Source organism: Trachemys scripta, chromosome 6 (assembly GCF_013100865.1).
Source record: "Trachemys scripta elegans isolate TJP31775 chromosome 6, CAS_Tse_1.0, whole genome shotgun sequence".
In the NCBI taxonomy this organism is placed as follows: Eukaryota; Metazoa; Chordata; order Testudines; family Emydidae; genus Trachemys; species Trachemys scripta.
In genome coordinates, this window is record NC_048303.1 from 98,600,074 (window position 1) to 98,618,126 (window position 18,053).

At 43.3% G+C, this 18,053-nt stretch overlaps 2 protein-coding genes across 2 annotated transcripts; both read left to right on the plus strand.

The window, feature by feature from the left end:
* Positions 1-278: 278 nt before the first annotated feature.
* Positions 279-4,439, plus strand: LOC117879539 (interferon epsilon-like). Its single transcript, XM_034774791.1, has 2 exons — positions 279-846; positions 3,683-4,439. The coding sequence occupies exon 1, from the start codon at positions 279-281 to the stop codon at positions 843-845; it is 567 nt and encodes a 188-aa protein (XP_034630682.1). The 3' UTR covers position 846; positions 3,683-4,439.
* Positions 4,440-13,727: 9,288 nt separating this feature from the next.
* Positions 13,728-15,947, plus strand: LOC117879265 (interferon kappa-like). Its single transcript, XM_034774332.1, has one exon. It carries the CDS (start codon positions 13,782-13,784, stop codon positions 14,343-14,345), a length of 564 nt encoding a protein of 187 aa, XP_034630223.1. The 5' UTR covers positions 13,728-13,781; the 3' UTR covers positions 14,346-15,947.
* The last annotated feature ends 2,106 nt before the right edge of the window (positions 15,948-18,053 follow it).

Sequence of the window (18,053 nt, forward strand, 5' to 3'; positions counted from 1 at the left end):
TTGACAGACATGTATGCATTTCTATTACAACCTTTGTAATTTGCTCACTTCCATAAAAAAGGAGAGTAGAAAAAATACCAAAAAATGAAGCAATTAGACAAAGGGCAAATAAGCCTCAAGGGAAAACTTGAGATGCAGAAAGTGATGAAAGAACTTCACCTATAGTATATTTAAATCACAGACATGGATGAAAAATACATCCATGAAAGACACTGCATAAGCTGCTGTCTCCAAAACACTTCACACAGAGGCGGGCAAAAGAAGACCTCATGATCACCATGTGTTTGCTGCACATCTGCCTTATAATGCTGTTCTTCACTGAAATCTCTTCTCTGGACTGTACCATCCTTCACTTCCAGCAAAATAAAATGAACATGGAAAGCTTAGAGCTTCTGAGCAAAATGGGTGGACAATTTCCTCTACAATGCCTAAATGAAAATAGGAACTTCAGGCTCCCCCAGAAAGCTCTCAGGCCCAGAGAGTCCCAGGAGAAGAATGCCAAGATGGTAATCCAGGAGATCCTCCAACAGATCTTCAATATCTTCAGCAAAAACCTCACGCAAGCTGCCTGGGACAGGAGTTCTGTAGAGACATTACAAAATGGACTTCACCAGCAAACTGAGAAGCTAGAAACATGTTTGCATTTAGAGATGGAGAATGAGAGACCCTTTTTGGGCAACAAGAAACTCCTGTTCCCCATGTTGAAACTGAAGAAATACTTCCAAAGAATCAGGGATTTCCTGAAAGAAAAACAATATAGCTTGTGTGCCTGGGAGACCATCCGCTTGGAAATGGGGAGATGTCTTTTGTTTGTTGACCAGCTGATAAAAAGGCTTAAAAACTAAGGTAAGATATAAATATCCTCAGAATAACTTATTTCAAACAATATTGCAACCCAAAAGGCATGAAGTAGAATTTAATATACAGTAACTCCTCATTTAAAGTTGTCCTGGTTAATGTTGTTTTGTTTGGTTGCTGATCAATTAGGGAACATGCTTTTTAAAGTTGCGCAGTGCTCCCTTATAACGTTGTTTGTCAGCCGCCTGCTTTGTCCACTGCTTGCAGGAAGAGCAGCCCGTTGCAGCTAGCTGGTGGGGGCTTGGAACCAGGGTGGACTAGCAGCCCCCACATCAGCTCCCCACTCCCCTAAGTTCCCTGTGTGGCAGCAGGCTATCAATTGCTGCAGTTCGGCTGTCCCTCCCCCCACTGCCATGTGCTGCTCCTGCCCTCTGCCTTGGAGCTGCTCCCAGGAGCCTCCTGCTTGCTATGCAGAGGAGGGTGGGGGAGGTGTGCTAATGTCAGGGTGTCATCATCCCCTTACCTCATCCACAGAGCAAGGGGGACAGGACAGGGCTCAGGATAGAGGGAACTTCTTGGCAGCAGCTGCTGTCTCAACTTGCTGATCTAATTAAAAAGGCAATGTACTTAGAGTGGGGTCAGCGTACTTAAAGGGGCAATGCGCGTCTCACACACACAGCGTGTGTGTGTGTGTGTGTGTGTCTCTGTCTCTCTCTGCCATGCTGTGTGTGAGGCTACATTAACAAGAATGTGTTAACTCTTGAGGGCTCAGCTGAGTGCTAGTTCCTCATTTAGCAGTAAGGCATTCCCTGGGAAATATCCCAACCTCTGACTCCACCACCTTGACCAAGCTTCACAATCATCATTGCCGTGTACAGCATTAAATTGTTTGCTTAAAACTTACTTTGTGTGTGTGTATCTATATCTCCCTGGTACCTAACCCCCCCCCCCATTTACATTAATTCTAAATTGGATTCGCTTAACATCGTTAGGCTTGAAGTAGCATTTTTCAGGAACATAACTACAATGTTAAACAAGGAGTTGCTGTATTTAGGGTTCTCTTCCCATAGAAACCATTTGCTAAACTCTTTGACTTCAATAGTAGCAAGATCAGGTGATTACCTTCCTCTACTGTGCAAGTGCTGTAAATTAGTACCACTGGATTTGTAATGGTATGTATATTTTTCTCTTTATAAGATGCCATGTAACAATATGGTAATATCTAGGTGATGCATTCTATTTCAGGCCCCTTGATAGCCTCACCTGAGCCCAGCCCACTAATCATCTCTGCTGGTAATTATTTCAAATATTGCAAGCCCCTAACAGTTTCATACAGCTGCATTTACATTTTTTTAAAAGCTTGCCAAAAATGTTTCCCTCCCCTCCACCCTAAAAATGTGTACTTACCACCAACCCCTCCTCCCCCCAAAAATTACACTAGCTTGAAGCCCAAGGCAATAACGTTCAGTCCTGGACCGATGACTCTTTGAAAGTCAGACTTGATATAACTGATCAGGCCTAGAAACTCAGTCAAGAGGTGTGGGAGTTTTAGCTTTTGTTTAAATATGTAGTGATTTTTGGGGCCCTCAGTTTTCAGATGCCCAACTTGACATTAAAAGGACCCGACTTTCAGAGCATGGGTGCTTGACATTTTCTGTCCAGAACCTTTATACCAGAAAAGGGAGAGTCTAAGTTTTCAAATGAGGCACCGAGCATTTGTTTCTAACACTGGGGGATTAGAATAGATTCTAAGTGTGTCCCTTTTTGCATTAAAAAGGATGAACTTTAGGTAATCTTGATAGGCTTCAAAATTCATAAGCTATATTTTTTCTGTGTTCTATACAGCTTTGGCACTCTCAGGAGGCACAAATCCCTTTTCACTTATATTTGTTGTGTGTATTATATAAACAAACATTGTATATCCAGGAATATAATTATTTCCTATATGTTGAAGGAATGGAGAGGAGAACAAGCTACCTCTAAACAATCTTCCTCAACTTTATTGTCCTAAACCAGGGGTGGGCAAACTACAGCCCATGGGCTGGAACCGGACCATGAGCCATTTTAAGCCGGCCCACGAGCTCCCGCTGGGGAGCCAGGTTGGGGGCTGTACCATGTGGCTTGGCCCCGCTCTGGTGCTTCAGCCAGGTCACCAGGTTGGGGGCCACACCACACCTAGGGTCTGGGGCCACTCCCGGCCTAGAAGCCGGAGAAGCGACATGCCACTGCTTCTGGGAGCTGCTTGAGGTAAGCGCCGCTTGGAGCCCTGCCCTAGCTCTGATTCCCACTCCCGCTCTCCAAACCCCTTGATCCCAGCATAGAGCATCCTCCTGCATCCTAAACATCTCATCCGCAGCTGGAACCTGCACCCCGTCCTGCACCCTGGCCCTGATCCCCCCCCATGCCCTCAGTCCCAGACCAGAGCACCCGCCTATACCCCAAACTCCTCATCCCCAGTCCCACCCCCAACCAGAGCCTTCATCCCCTCTCATGCCCCAACCCCAATTTTGTGAGCATTCATGGCCCACCATACAATTTCTATTTCCCGATGTAGCACAAAAAATTTGCCCACCCCTGTCCTAAACAGAAGTGTCATCTTGAGTGAATATTCTGTCCCCATATTGCATTATCACTACATAAGTGACTCCTGTTAGAGAGGGAGTGAGGGGCAGGCTGAAAGGGATAAGTAGAATTTTTCTCTTCTTCTTCTTCATGGCTATACAGAGCCAATAAATCTTGCATTGCTTCAGTTTATACACACAAGAGCACCTTAACTTAACTTTCTTGCATTAATTTTAAGATAGATGCTCATTTCTGAAAATATTGATTAGAGATCCATTTAGAAACAGATTGTGTGTTTGAACTATTTCCCTCTTCATTCCAGCTTGGAATTATCAGTACTTCAGCTACAGATATAAAGACAACCGAATGAAATAGTCTACGCCAGAATCTCACCTTTCTCAGTTGCCTCTTCTAAGTGAAAAGTTTCTGCCTTTTGAATTAAGCAACAGACTGAGATAACATGCACTCTACACGTGTTCTGTATGATCAAATTCACTTTCATGATATTTTGAAATGCTTTGTTCACGTCTTAAAATTCACAGAAGAGGAAAATGATGGTAGCGGAGCAGGGAAACCACTTTGTTAAAAAACGAAAGTTTTAAGACTTGGACTTAAATCAGTTCAGAAACATGGATTAAAATATATTGAGTCTGCAAAAGACTTTACAATCCACAGTTGATATTAACAGACAGGGAGTGTAAGACTACCTGAACTTGACAGCTATGTGTCTGCTGCAAATGCAAAGATGACAGTCCAAGAGATCGCACATCAGAGCTTCAGTGTCTTTAATACAAATCTCACCCAAATTGCCCGGAATGGTAATTCCGTAAAGACATGCCAAAATGAACATCATGGAGACATGTTCAGATGCAGATTTGGAGGGGAAAAAATCAATTCAGGAAGTGTGTGGATCTAAAGCTTTACCCTGACACTGACAGGGGAATGAAACATTGCAAAGACCTATTTCCCAAAAGGTGAACTTATTTGCTTATATGCCTGAGAAATTCTCCAAACAGAAACTAAGTTAAGTTATCTGTTTACTCAACATCAGAAGGCTTAAAGTCTGATATAAAGGTCAGGTCCTGGATCAAACAAAACAGTTTATACAAAGTTATTACCTAAAGAGTTGAGTATTTAAAACTATTACTTTTGTTTCCTAAACTGAAAACACTGTTTACTTTATTTTGTTTGTAGTACTATTTGTTTGAAATCATCTTTCACACTATTTGTAAATAAAATTATTTTTATAATCTAGAAAACTACTCCAGGTGTGATAGTTGCCCAGAGAAGCAGTGACATCTGTTGATTTGTGCATTTGTCACACAATCATGTCACTTTGCAGCAAGTTCAGTGACTCTGATTCTGCATTCCTAGAACACACAGTAAATTAAATGCAAGAGTGCACCAAACCTGTTCACATGCGATCATTGCCTTTGATTTATTCCCACTTGATTTACTAGTTAGGATTCTGGGGACACTACAGGGATTTCTCTCTTGCTACTATCCCATCAAAATAAATGCAAAAGGCCAAATCCCACTCATTAAACCATGAGGGATTTTAAGAGACCACTAATTTAAATAAAATAACTAGGATTAGGCCATAGCTAACTAAAACTATGGCTAGGGTTTTAAAGAACTCTAATCGTTTTAAAGAATATAGCAACACTATAAAACAATTTAGATGAAGAAATTAGTAGTGTCAGGATCTAATTCTCAAATCCCCCTTGCAGTTTCAATTTGATTAGGACACTAGAATTAACATACCCTAGTGGTGGGTAGAAAGGGGTGTTGTAATGTGAGTACCAAGAAACTATCACAAAGAACACTAAAAATGTATAGGCTAGAAGAGTGGTGACACAACTTTTTGTCATGCCTCTCCCCCCATAATGTGATCGGTGTGCTGCCCCTCCCCCTCAGAGCCAGGGTGAGAGGCTGGAGCTGGGGCCAGGAGCAGAGCTGCGGCTGGGCTGAGGTAAGGGCTGAGTGCAGTGGGGGTGCAGCTTGTGGCAGGGCCAAAGCAGGGCTGGATGGCACTCCCTCCCCATCCCCTGTGGGGGCTGACCCAGGCCCTGCCACGCTCTCCTGAATGTTCCTCTGTGCCAAGCCCTTCCTATTTAAAGGACAATTTTAAACTCTACCTGCTTAGGTGGATTGCCTTGATGTTTGGGGTGTCTTCGGGGGTAGGGTTACTGAGGCGACTTTGGGGTCAATGGAGCAAGGGAGTTCCCATTTCTTAAAGCTGACCCATTCAACTCTTTTCGGTGCACAGAACTGGGGCTCAAACTCTGGCTCTGATCATCCCCACTGCACAACTGATCTCAGTCATTCTCCATTTACCCAGCAAGTGCATAGCTCCCACAACCCCTTGGGATATTGAAAATGTGACCTTTAAAAAGATTTCCAGTTCAGGATTGGTGCATGGCAAATGGAGGGGGTGTTAACGGGCCACTTCACCTTGAATGATCCTTTGAAACGTTTGAGTGGTAGCTGTGTTAGTCTGTATCAGCAAAAAGAATGAGGAGTACTTGTGGCACCTTAGAGACTAACAAATTTTTTGGGCATAAGCTTTCCTGGGCTAAAAGCCACTTATGCCCAAATAAATTTTAGTCTCCAAGGTGCCACAAGTACTCCTTTGAAATGTGTTAACTACTTATGTTAAACAATCTGTTCAAACCTGGTATTTAACAGCATCCCTTTGAGTCAGGCCTTGTCTACACTGGCAAGTTTCTGCGCAGTAAAGCAGCTTTCTGCGTTGTAACTCCCGAGGTGTACACACTGCCAAGCCACTTAGTGCGCAGAAACTGCACAGTTGCAGCGCTGTAACAAATCCACCCCGATGAGAGCTGTACAGCTTTCTGCGCCGGGGTACAGTGCTGCGGTGCCAGTGAAGACACCCTGGTTGATTATAGTGCTGCAATTGGCCTCCGGGAGGTGTCCCACAATGCCTGTTCTCGCCTCTCTCGTCATCGGTTTGAACTCTACTGCCCTGCCCTCAGATGACCAACCGTCATCCCCACCCCATACATTCCTTTGCAAATTTGAAAGTCCCCTTCCTGTTTGCTTGGTGATGTGTGCAGTGGTCTCAGCACATCTTTCTAAGTGACCATGCCTGCTCCATGCACCAGGTGATTCCCCCACTTGGAGCAGTGTCGAGCTGCTGGACCTATCAGCATTTGGGCAGAGGAGGCTGTCCAGTCCCAGCTGTGCTCCCGCCGTAGGAATTGTGATACCTATGGACAGATTTCATAATGCATGACAAAGGGGCCATGACCGGGACACATTGCAGTGCAGGGTCAAAGTGAAGGAGCTGCAGAATGCCTACTACAAGGTGCAAGAGGCAAACTGGTGCTGCACCCACAAGCCGCCAGTTCCACAAAGAGCTGGACACAATACTTGGTGGTGACCTCACCTGCACTGTGAAGGCCACTGTGGCTACTTCGGTAGCTTGCGTGCCAGTCAAGAGTGGACCAAACCAGGAGGAGGAAATCTTGGGATGAGGAGCGGGAGGGGAACACAGAGGCAAAGGATAACTCAGGTCAGAGATGCATGCAACCCTGAGCTCTCCTCTACCCCAGAGAAGGCCAGCCAGTCCGAGCTGTCGGATCTTGGCGAAGCACAAACAGGAGAGGAGGCCCCCTGGTAAGTGGATTTGATTTGGGGAATCGCTGAAGCAAGTTGTTGGGGGCAGGAGGGTTGCAGAAAGCAGACTTGTGTCTGTATGATGCACGTACCACCACATGCCTAGTCTGAGCAGTGGAACAGGACGTTGATTGACTCTCTCACTTCATGGGAATCTGCCTCAGAGATCTCCAGGAAACTCTGATGGAGATACTGGGCAATCTGCTGGTGCAGGTTCTTTGGCAGAGCTGCTTTGTTTCTTGCCCCATTAAGGGTAACTTTCCCGCACCACTCTGCCATCACTGGAGGGCAACAGGAGCACCATTGCTGCACACAGGTGAGCTGGGGGATAAGGAGCAAGGCAGAAGCTACTTTCTTGTAGAAGGCCATTCCTTGATTCCCTGCTCACCCTCAGCAGCAAGATATCATTCAACAGTCATTCTGCACATGCTCAGCCTGTTGTTGAACCGCTCCTTTCTGCTGTCAAGGTGCCCCGTGTATGGCTTTGTAAACCACTGCATTAAGGGGTAAGCAGGGTCTCCCGGAATCACAATGGGCACATCAACTTCCACTACATCAGTGATCTTCTGGTCCAGGAAGAAAGTCCCTACTTGCAGCTTCCTAAACAGGCTAGTGTTCTGAAAGATGCATGCATCATGCACCTTTCCTGACCAGCCTGCGTTAATGTCTGTGAAATGCCCACGGAGAACCATAGAGAAATACCCCTTCCGATTAATATACTCGGTGGCCTGGTGCCAGAATTGGAATATGCGTGCCATCTATCACCCCTCCGCAGTTAGGGAAGCCCATTTGTGCAAAGCCATCCACAATGTCACGCACGTTGCCCAGAGTCACGGTCTTTCAGAGCAGGATGTGATTAATGGCCCTGCACACTTCTGTCAACACGAGTCCAATGGTCAACTTTCCCACTCTGAATTGGTTAGCAACCAATTGGTAGCAGTCTGGAGTACCCAGCTTCCACAGTGCAATCGCCATGCACTTCTCCAATGACAGGGCAGCTCTCATTCTCATGTCCTTGTGCCACAGGGCTGGGGTGAGCTCATCACATCCCATGAATGTGGCTTTCCTCATCCGAAAGTTCTGCAGCCACTGCTCGTCATCCCAGGCATGTGGGATCCCACTACTCAGTGCTTGTTTTCTGAGCTCAAAAGCAGCATTCCACTGTGGTCAGCAGCTCCGTGAATGCCACAAGCAATCTCGTGTCATAGCTACTATTTGTGGTGAGATCAATGTTGCACTCCTCTTGCCTTTGTAGTGTAAGGAATAATTCCACTGCCACTCGTGACATGTTAGAGCGAGCAGCATACTGGACAACAGTGCAGGATCCATTCCTGCAGACCGAAGAGGCAGAGCATGCAATACACAAACCATTGAAAGATAGCGCCAAATGCGGATGGAAGCACAGGGATTGCTGGGATGCAAAGCAATGCATCACGGGGCATTGGGACAGGACCCAGGATGGCCCATGATCCCCTCCTCCTTCCTACAACTCTTAGCGGCAGAAGAGGAAGAGATGCTCTGTGGGATAGCTGCCTAGAGTGCACCGCTCCAAATACCGCTGCAAGTGTGAACACACTATTGTGCAGGCAGCTGACAGTGTGAACACACAACACGGGTTTCCCTTCAGCACTCTGAGTGGCGCTGTAACTCTGCCAGTGTAGACATACCCTTCATTTCCCACACCCACAGAAGAGCTCTGTGTAAGCTTGAAAACTTGCCTCGCTCACTACCAGAATTTGGTCCAATAAACAGCAGCGGCTCCAGGCACCAGTGCTCCAAGCGCGTGCCTGGGGCAGCAAGCCATGGGGGGCACCCTGCCACTCCCTGCAAGGGTGGCAGTCAGACAGCCTTCTGCAGCTTGCCTGCGGGAGGTCCGCTGCTCCTGTGGATTTGGCGGCAATTTGGCGGTGGGTACGCCGAAGCCGTGGGACCGGCGGACCTCCCGCAGGCATGCCGCTGAAGGCAGCCTGCCTGCTGTGCTTGGGGTGGCAAAAAAGCTAGAGCCTCCCCTGCCGATAAAAGATATTACCTCACCCACCTTGTCTCTCTAAATGGATTACAATGCAGTTGTTCAGAAAGACTAGACAAGAGGGAGGGTTTCTAAGCCACGTTTTTACATGACATTGGTGGTTCAAGGGACATGATGAGGCCATTGAACCTGAGCTGTAGCAATATAGCTTCAAAACCTACGCATGGCAAAAATCTAAGGAAGACCTGTAGGCATATAGATTCAGTCTAGCCTTGTGGATGGGGAGGGTAGTTTTTTGGGGGGAAAGCTTAATTGAGCACAGCAGATAATTTAGAAAGTGCTCAAACTATTTTTTTTTTTTAAATTACACCTGCAAATGCTTGCTGGGAGAAGGGAAGGGGCTGTTGGCTGTGGTAAGATATTATGGAGAGGGACTAAATGGGAACGTGTGGGAGGGGAAAGGAGTTAGGGGAGCTCAGGTAAGGGGGGAAGGCATGCGTGGGACATTGAAGAGGGGACAGTGGATTGGGCAGGGGGGAACCTGTCAATTCCACATCTTCTCTTCCTGTGTGTATGCTAGGATGGTGGGGAGGAGGGAGACCTGCCCCTCTAAGGGGTTCTGAGATGCTCTGCCTGCCTAACTGTGCTGCGATTGGGGGGCCCGCCCCTCTATGGGTTGAGGCTTGGTTAAGTGGCTGAGTAGTAGGGCCCTCACTCTGTGTACAGTTCAGACTACATAACTCAGAAAATGTGTAACTCTCTAGTCAGCTGCTGCCTGGATATGAATATGTAACAGCAGAGGGGCAACTTTTCACACCCTAATGGTAATGGGACAGGAAGGAGAGGATGAGCTAGAAACATTGGCTGGATATTGTATTTTGTGGAGAATGGCGGGGGGGGGGCAGTGGGTGGTGAAGGAGATGGACACACAAGTCTTCTCTCAGGCTCTTAAATGTATTGTAACCACCATCTAATAAAACTTCCAAGATTTGGGACCTAGATTATGTCTCACTGGCCCTGTTAGCAACTACACACCGCAACAATTTCAAAGCACAACCATTAGCTCCATTCCACTATAAAAGTATATGGGGGGGTACACTTAGATACACATAGCAACTGTGTTGCCTAATTGAGAGAGTACTGGACTGGGACTTAGGTTTTAGTCCCAGCTCTACATTAGTCTGCTAGCTGACAAAGTCATACTACAGCTATGTGACTCACTTTCCCCATCTGCAAAATGGGGCTAATAATCCTTTGTAACATACTTTGCACTGATCATCTACAGCTAAAAAGCACCATGAATGCCAGGTATTGTTATTACATAGCTACAGTAGTATATCAACCTGTGTGATAATCTCAACTGCCTAAATGACCACTAATTCCTCCAAAAAACACATTTCTGTTTACAAACCCAGGAAATTCACTGACAAAGAAACATGAATGTACTGTTAATGTACTAGACCCTCTGGTGTCTAGTAGCCTTCCAGAGTGTTGAGTTCTATGACACTCAAACCCAGGAAATGAAGTATTAAGGTATTTCAAAATAATCTTCAGAAAACCAGGAAATACACAATTAAGGTACATGACAATGCAATCTTAACTCTTCCTCCCTGAAGTGGGCAATAGCCACTGAGAATTATCTGCACGCATTCTAGTTGTGTTTACTGTGTTACACCAAGCTCAGGAGGGAGGGATAGCTCAGTGGTTTGAGCATTGGTCTGCTAAACCCAGGGTTGTGAGTTCAATCCTTGAGGGGGCCACTTAGAGATCTGGGGCAAAATTAGTACTTGGCCCTGCTAGTGAAGGTACGGGGCTAGATTCAATGACCTTTCAAGGTCCCTTCCAGTTCTACAAGATAGGATATCTCCATTAATTTAGCAAACAGGATGTTAGGGATCATTAAAAAGGGGATAGAGAATATATTATTGCCCTTATATAAATCAATGGTACACCCTCATCTCGAATACTGCGTACAGATGTGGTCTCCTCATCTAAAAAAAAGATATACTGGCACTAGAAAAGGTTCAGAAAAGGGCAACTAAAATGATTAGGGGTTTGGAACGGGTCTCATATGAGGAGAGATTAAAGAGGCTAGGACTCTTCAGCTTGGAAAAGAGGAGACTAAGGGGGGGATATGATAGAGGTATATGAAATCATGAGTGATGTGGAGAAAGTGGATAAGGAAAAGTTATTTACTTATTCCCATAATACAAGAACTAGGGGTCACCAAATGAAATTAATAGGCAGCAGGTTTAAAACAAATACAAGGAAGTTCTTCTTCACGCAGCGCACAGTCAACTTGTGGAACTCCTTACCTGAGGAGGTTGTGAAGGCTAGGACTATAACAGCGTTTAAAAGAGAACTGGATAAATTCATGGTGGTTAAGTCCATTAATGGCTATTAGCCAGGATGGGTAAGGAATGGTGTCCCTAGCCTCTGTTTGTCAGAGGATGGAGATGGATGGCAGGAGAGAGATCACTTGATCATTGCCTGTTGGTCCACTCCCTCTGGGGCACCTGGCATTGGCCACTGTTGGTAGACAGGATACTGGGCTAGATGGACCTTTGGTCTGAGATGGTACGGCCGTTCTTATGTTCTATGTTATGAATAATGGAAGGAAGTGCTAAATTTAGAGAGATTTACACTTTTTTCTTTTCACAGTCTATATGTGATGTTAAAAGACAACACTTTCAGGGGCTTGGGTGTATTGAAATATCAGCTGCTATCACCTTTTCATTGATTCAACATTTTAATGTCCTGGTAGCTTCTTCAGCTCACATACAATCTAGTAATGCACATGTAGAAGGACTGTAAATCATCTTTAACTTTATGGTCATCTTCCTTTTGACTTTGTGACAAGAAAATTCTCAGAACATCATTGACATTAGAATTTTAACTCTTTTATTTAGTTCATTTGCTGAAAGATCCCTTTAGTTCCCTCAGTATTTAAAAAATTATGTTTCAAATGACTCCTATTTTCTATATAAAAGCCTTTCAGCTTTAAAAACTTTCTAAGCTTAAAAGATTTTTAAAACAGTCTTTAAACTTAAATGATCATCAATAAGATGTTTTCTCTTAACAATTCTTAGAGAGGCGCTTCCTGTTTTTGAGCATGGTGAGAAAGTTGTTATTTAAGCAGTGTCTGATAACTAATTCCCTAGTTAATATAAATAATTTTATACTCGTGACTTCTTAGCCAATTACAAGGTTATTTGATTCTATAGTGATACATTGTTCAGATAATGATATCAGCAAGTTATTTTAGATGCTTTCATTTAGACACAAAACATTTGCAAATGAACATCACAAGGTGAATCTATACCACATCGAGCACTCAAGGAATAAACAAAGGTTTTTGCTTTTAAGTGGAAATATGAGGTTAGAAGTAAAGAATTTCCCAACTATACATGTTTACACTAAAGTTAAACAACTGAAGATTTTGGAGTACTTATAAGAGAAATCATTCACATTAAGAATATTTCTAGAATTCTTTGTGTAGATTTAAAATTGAGATTTTTCTCTATAAAGAGAAATGGAGTAGCACAGGGCTACTGGCCTAGCTTTTGTGGTCACGATAAACCAGGTGCTATACATCAGTTATCTTTGAGATCCTAGAAATAAAGAATAGTCATATTCCCTTAACAAGGGGAAATGACAGGCTGTTTCAGAAGACACTCTTATTGTTTGTTTGCCTTATAACCAAATAGTTTCCAAGATTAAAACAACACAACATGTAAATACATCTCTAACATAATACAAAATAATATAGAATACTAAAGACCTGTGTTATACATCTTATGAAAAAAATTTCCCCCTGACACCAGGCTGTGCATGGATTCAAAACACACTGAGGGCCTACTCGAGAGGAATCTAAGCAGGCAAAACTTCTGCTGAGGTTAATGGGAATTTACCTGCAAAAATAGGCCTTCAGATAAAACTGTCCATTGTTGCAATATTAATACCACTCCTGAAGCTCTGAAGTGTTCTTTGAAAGCTTGAGGGAAAGTGGGGGGGAGCACTCTTCCCCATTCAAGAATCAAGCCAGTCCAACTCTGTTTAGCTAGTGAGAGGTGACCAGAACCTAGCACAGGAGAAAATAGAAAGGAAGGAAAACAGCAGAAGAAACCTAAAATTGAGCCTTACCTGTCAAGATCCTAATATCAATGACATTGCCACAAGCTTAGTATACAAATTCCTAAACAGCAGCCCTGTCTGCTTTTCTATACACACTTCCTCACCTCAGATTAAACAAAGCAAAAGAGAAAGGAATTATACCAATTTTACAGATAGGGAACTGAGGCAGAGACTTCTTAACTGAATTTCAGGAAGAGTAAGTCCTGCTAAATAATGTTAAACACTTTCCTGTCCCAAAAGGGAAATGATAACATTATACATGTATTTAAACAAACTCTTCTGGTGCTAAAATATTAAGAATAAATGACATTTCAGTAACAGATCTGGCACTTCTTTGAGACCTCTTTCAATCCTGAGTAAATTTACAATAGATAATTGACAGGAGTATGCAGTAGATGACCTAAGGGGAGATACCATATTTTAATTTTCTGATCAAAAGAAAAAGGAAAGTGATACAAGACAATGAAGTCATTAAGCAGAAAGTGAAAGTGGTAAGTTTCAAAAACACAGGGGAAAATCCTTGAAAACCAAAAGTGATGAAAGAAAACTTCTCCTACAGAATAATTAGGTTTATAGCTATGCAAAAAAAATGCAGGCATCTACAAAAGACCTTCAAAACATTCCAGTGTGTCTGTCTGGATTTATACTCAGTCGAGAAGTATAAGACATCATCATTATCATGACCACTTTTTGTTTGCTGCAAATTAGTTTGGTGCTGCTGTGCACCACCAAAATCTCAACTCTGGATTGTAATATTCTTCCCCTCCTGCACAACAGAGTGATCCAGGGCAATTTACACCTTCTGAACAAAATGGGTCAACAATTTCCTGAGCAATGTCAAAGTGAAAAAATTCACTTAAAGTTCCCTGAGCAGTTTCTAAAGCTCAGACAGAAAGAGAATGCCAAGGTGGAAATCCAGGAGATCCTGCAACTGATCTTCTATATCTTTACCAAAAACCTAACCTTAGCTGCCTGGGATGGAAGATCTCTTGAAAGATTCCAGAATGGACTTAATCAGCAAATTGAGCATCTGGAGGCATGTTTGACAGAGAAGATGGAGAAAAAACAACCCTTCTCAAGAAGTGAAGAAATCATTAGACTGAAACTGAAAAAGTACTTCCAAAAGATAGATAATTTTTTAAAAGACAAACAATACAGCCTGTGTTCCTGGGAGATCATCCGCCTGGAAATGAGGAGATGTCTTCAGTTTATTGACAAAGTTATAAGAAGGCTTAGAAACTAAGGTATAAACATTTTGATCTGAGAATTGGAATCAGAAAAAAAAATTATCTACCTACATTGTGAAAATGCTTCTAGTTAAATTTCACTGGTTTTCTCTTACTATTTATATGTTGCCAATTATGTATTGTTGCATTTAAATTATTTCAAAGTAATATTTTGTTTATAAACAATAACACTTTCTTTATTAAACAAATAATTGCACACTGACCACAAAATAACCCACATAATTTTCAATAAGTATGACTGCATAGGACAGTGGTAATTTTATGGCAATGAACATTATTGCTATAGTGTTCCCTTCTGAGAAAAGTGTGCTACTTATTTTGGTTCCCATTTCACCTGCCTACACAAGATCTCTTAATTCTGAAGGAACCATCAAGCCATGACCTTTTCAGAAATCATGTAAATCAATTATCTGGGTTAAAAATAAAATAATGGTATTTTTCTGCTATATATTTTTTAAATTATGTTTTTGTTTAAAATAATTCATCACTCTTTCAAGATACATTACTGGAAATAGCATATCTGATACAGTGTCTGGTTAATTCCCATGTTTGCTTTGTTCAAGCAGTTCAAGTTATCCTCTAAGGGTTTGTCTACAGAGGGAAATTGACCAGAGCAGCTATTGCTGGATAAACTATTCTGCAATAGCTCCCCATGCAGACACTCTTATTCCAGCATATGTGTGTCCATACAGGGAGCTATTCCAGAATACCTATTATGTTTTAAATGTATTCCCTGTCTTATTTTCCCCTGTGTAGACACATCTTAGGGTCATGTTAGCTAACTACACCTCTTAATGCTCTGTGTGTGTCTTCAAGCTGGCTGCTGAAATCACACACACCACTACTCACACTATTTTATTACTACTTAAAATTTTCTGTCCCTTACCCTTTGTTTGGAAGTGCAACCAGTGGGAAGAGTTAGCCCTTGGTATTCCGACATATTTTACACAAAAGCCACATGGTCCTGAACATAATAATTACAAAGTAAATGAGTTCCTCAAAATGTTAAACTTACTAGGGGTGAAATCCTAGCCTCTGTTGAACTCCGTGACAAATCTGCCATTGACTTACATGGGTCTAGAATTTACCCTTGTGTAAATATTCATTGATAATTGAATTCAGCTTCAGCTCATAGTTTTCCCCTAGTAATCTGATGTGTGTTATTCAGGGGAAAGCACATCTTCAGCAGTTCAAGAAACCAGGATGCAAAGTTGTAATGGTAAAATTCAATCTGATAAAAGATCAATGATGACAATGATATTCCACAGCCATTAAGACAGTATAGGTGGCACAGATCTCTTTGCAGGATGCACCTACTAACTTTCCTCCCTGATATCCAGTTGTGGATAAAAGCAAAAAAATCAAGAATCAGCTAAAAAGACTACGGTCCAAGGACAGCAGATCTGAAACAGAAACATCACAAATGCAATCAAGTACAGAAGGAATGAGGATCTGGGACAACAAAAAAAGAAAGATTGAAGGAATAAAGTTAAGACTGAACCCACCCTCTTTTGAATGAGACACTAGTCAAAATAATATGGTTTATAAAATTAACTTTCTTTGCTCATGTTACTAACACCACACTTAAATATTACAACTGCAAGAATGTTTAAACACAAATGTATGGTTATTTCTATTATTTGGCTGCTTTGTGCACTTTTTGAAGCCTATACTATGAAAATACAGTTTGTCAGTTTCACTTCCTGCTTCTGATACACTAGCATGCTGCTGCAACATACTATGTTGAAATCTAAATGGCAAATTTTATTGAAATACAAGTTACATAAAATGTTAAATGTTAGAACTCACAGTAATTAGTAAAGAGCATATGGTAAAACTACACAACAGTTTAAGAAAGGAAGTGAAGAATACAGTAAATATCCAACTGAACCTGGGGGAGATTCAGGAAAGCTGAAAAGAATTACTTCAAAATTAATTTGTCCATTAACACACCTAGTCTCAGGAAAAGATTCCTAGGATCTTTAATGACACATGTTGATCAGGACTGCACAGCGCAGTACTTCCCAGCATCCTGCTGTGCATGTTCTTAGTACAGGAGCTTGATTTTGTAATGCTTAAGCAGGCAAAATTGCTTTTGAAATCAATAGGAATTCATAGGACTGCAGGACTGAGCCCTCAGATCGAAGTGTTATCTAGGACATCATGAATATCATGTTATAAAGCTCTGAGGTTGTTCCGAGTATGCCCCATTCAAGCCTCAATCCAATCCAACCCTTCTTTGCTGGTGAGAAGTGACAGGATGTTAGCACAGGGTCCTCTAATCATCCCATAAACTCTCAGCTCATTAAGCTTCTCTTTTCAGTTCCTACTCAACCGCTCTTATTTTTTGCACCATGCAATGTAATCGCCGCAGCATTGCTGACTACAAATGTATGGAAATCTATTTCAATCAAAGATATATTTTGCAATGCAGAAAATACTGCTACATTGGGCCCTAGAGGGCAAAGTGAGATTATAGCTAAAATGCCACAGTAAAATCGTTCAGTGCCTTTAAAGCAGTAAGAATTGCAGGGGAATAGGAGGAAATTTTTTTCGCTTTACCTATTCCAGTAAATTTCCCTGTGCAGACGAGACCAAGAGTTTTAGAATTTAGCCTGTTGTGCCATCATGTTTTCTAAAATCTCTAAATTTTAGGTACAATCCTGCAAACCCTTATGCCTGTGACTAACCTTACACCCCGTTGACAATAACAGAACTACTTACAGGCATAAGCATTCGCAGCTTGGGCACACCGATAGCGGGTGCCATAAGACTTCAACGGGGAGGCTCCCTAGATCAGGGGTTCTCAAACTGGGGGTCGTGAGGTGTCAGCCTCCAGCCCAAACCCCACTTTGCCTCCAGCATTTATAATAGTGTTAAATATATTTAAAAAGTGTTTTTAATTTATAAGGGAAGGTCACACTCAGTGGCTTGCAAGGGGTCACTAGTACAAAAGTTTGAGAACCACTGCCCTAGATTAACTTTCACCCCAATAAGGAGTCAGCAATTTCCTCATAGATGTGGGGGGCGGGGGAGACTGTGTGTATGTATGTGTGAGAGAGAAATTTCTGGCACCCCAGAGAAGCAGTGCAAAGGCTTGGGGGGAGTCCAGGGTGTTGGAGAAGCTGAGAGAAGAGGAAGTAATTGTTGGGAAAGTACTTGGGAGTGAACCTGGGGTTTTGTTGAATGTGGTGAGAGAAGTCTGGAACAGTTTTTTTGTGGGGGGGATTGTTGGGGAGCCTCCCTCATGCAGACCCTGCCTGACCCCTAGCCTCTCCCATTTGGTCAGGCACATCTGCCCCTCGCCTCATGTGTCCCTACACCCCCAACGCCCCTGTCCCCATATGGCCCTGCACCCCTCACTCCCATTCAGCCCAATGTTGTCACCCCACTAGCTCCCAGAGGTGCTGGAACTAGGGGTGCGGGGTTGCTGCAGCACCCACTGGCTTGAAGTGATTTCTGTGGTACACAGGGTTTACAGTTTGGTTCAATGGCTCTCAGCCCCCCCACGATACACATTGGTCCAGCCCCCTGCTAGCTCCTGTGCCCCAGCCTAGTCTTCCCCCACTAGCCCGTCTGAGCCCCAGTGCGTGTGCCCCGCTCTGTGCGGCCCCATATCCCGGCTCTCCTCACCTGGCCCCCGGGACAGTGCGCTGTGCCTCTGCCCCTCCCTCTGGTGGCTCCAGCCCCTAAGCCAGCGGCCC

Coding starts and splice junctions, on each gene's coding strand:
- LOC117879539 (XM_034774791.1), top strand. CDS start 279: ATGTGTTTGCTGCACATCTGCCTTATAATGCTGTTCTTCACTGAAATC.
- LOC117879265 (XM_034774332.1), top strand. CDS start 13,782: ATGACCACTTTTTGTTTGCTGCAAATTAGTTTGGTGCTGCTGTGCACC.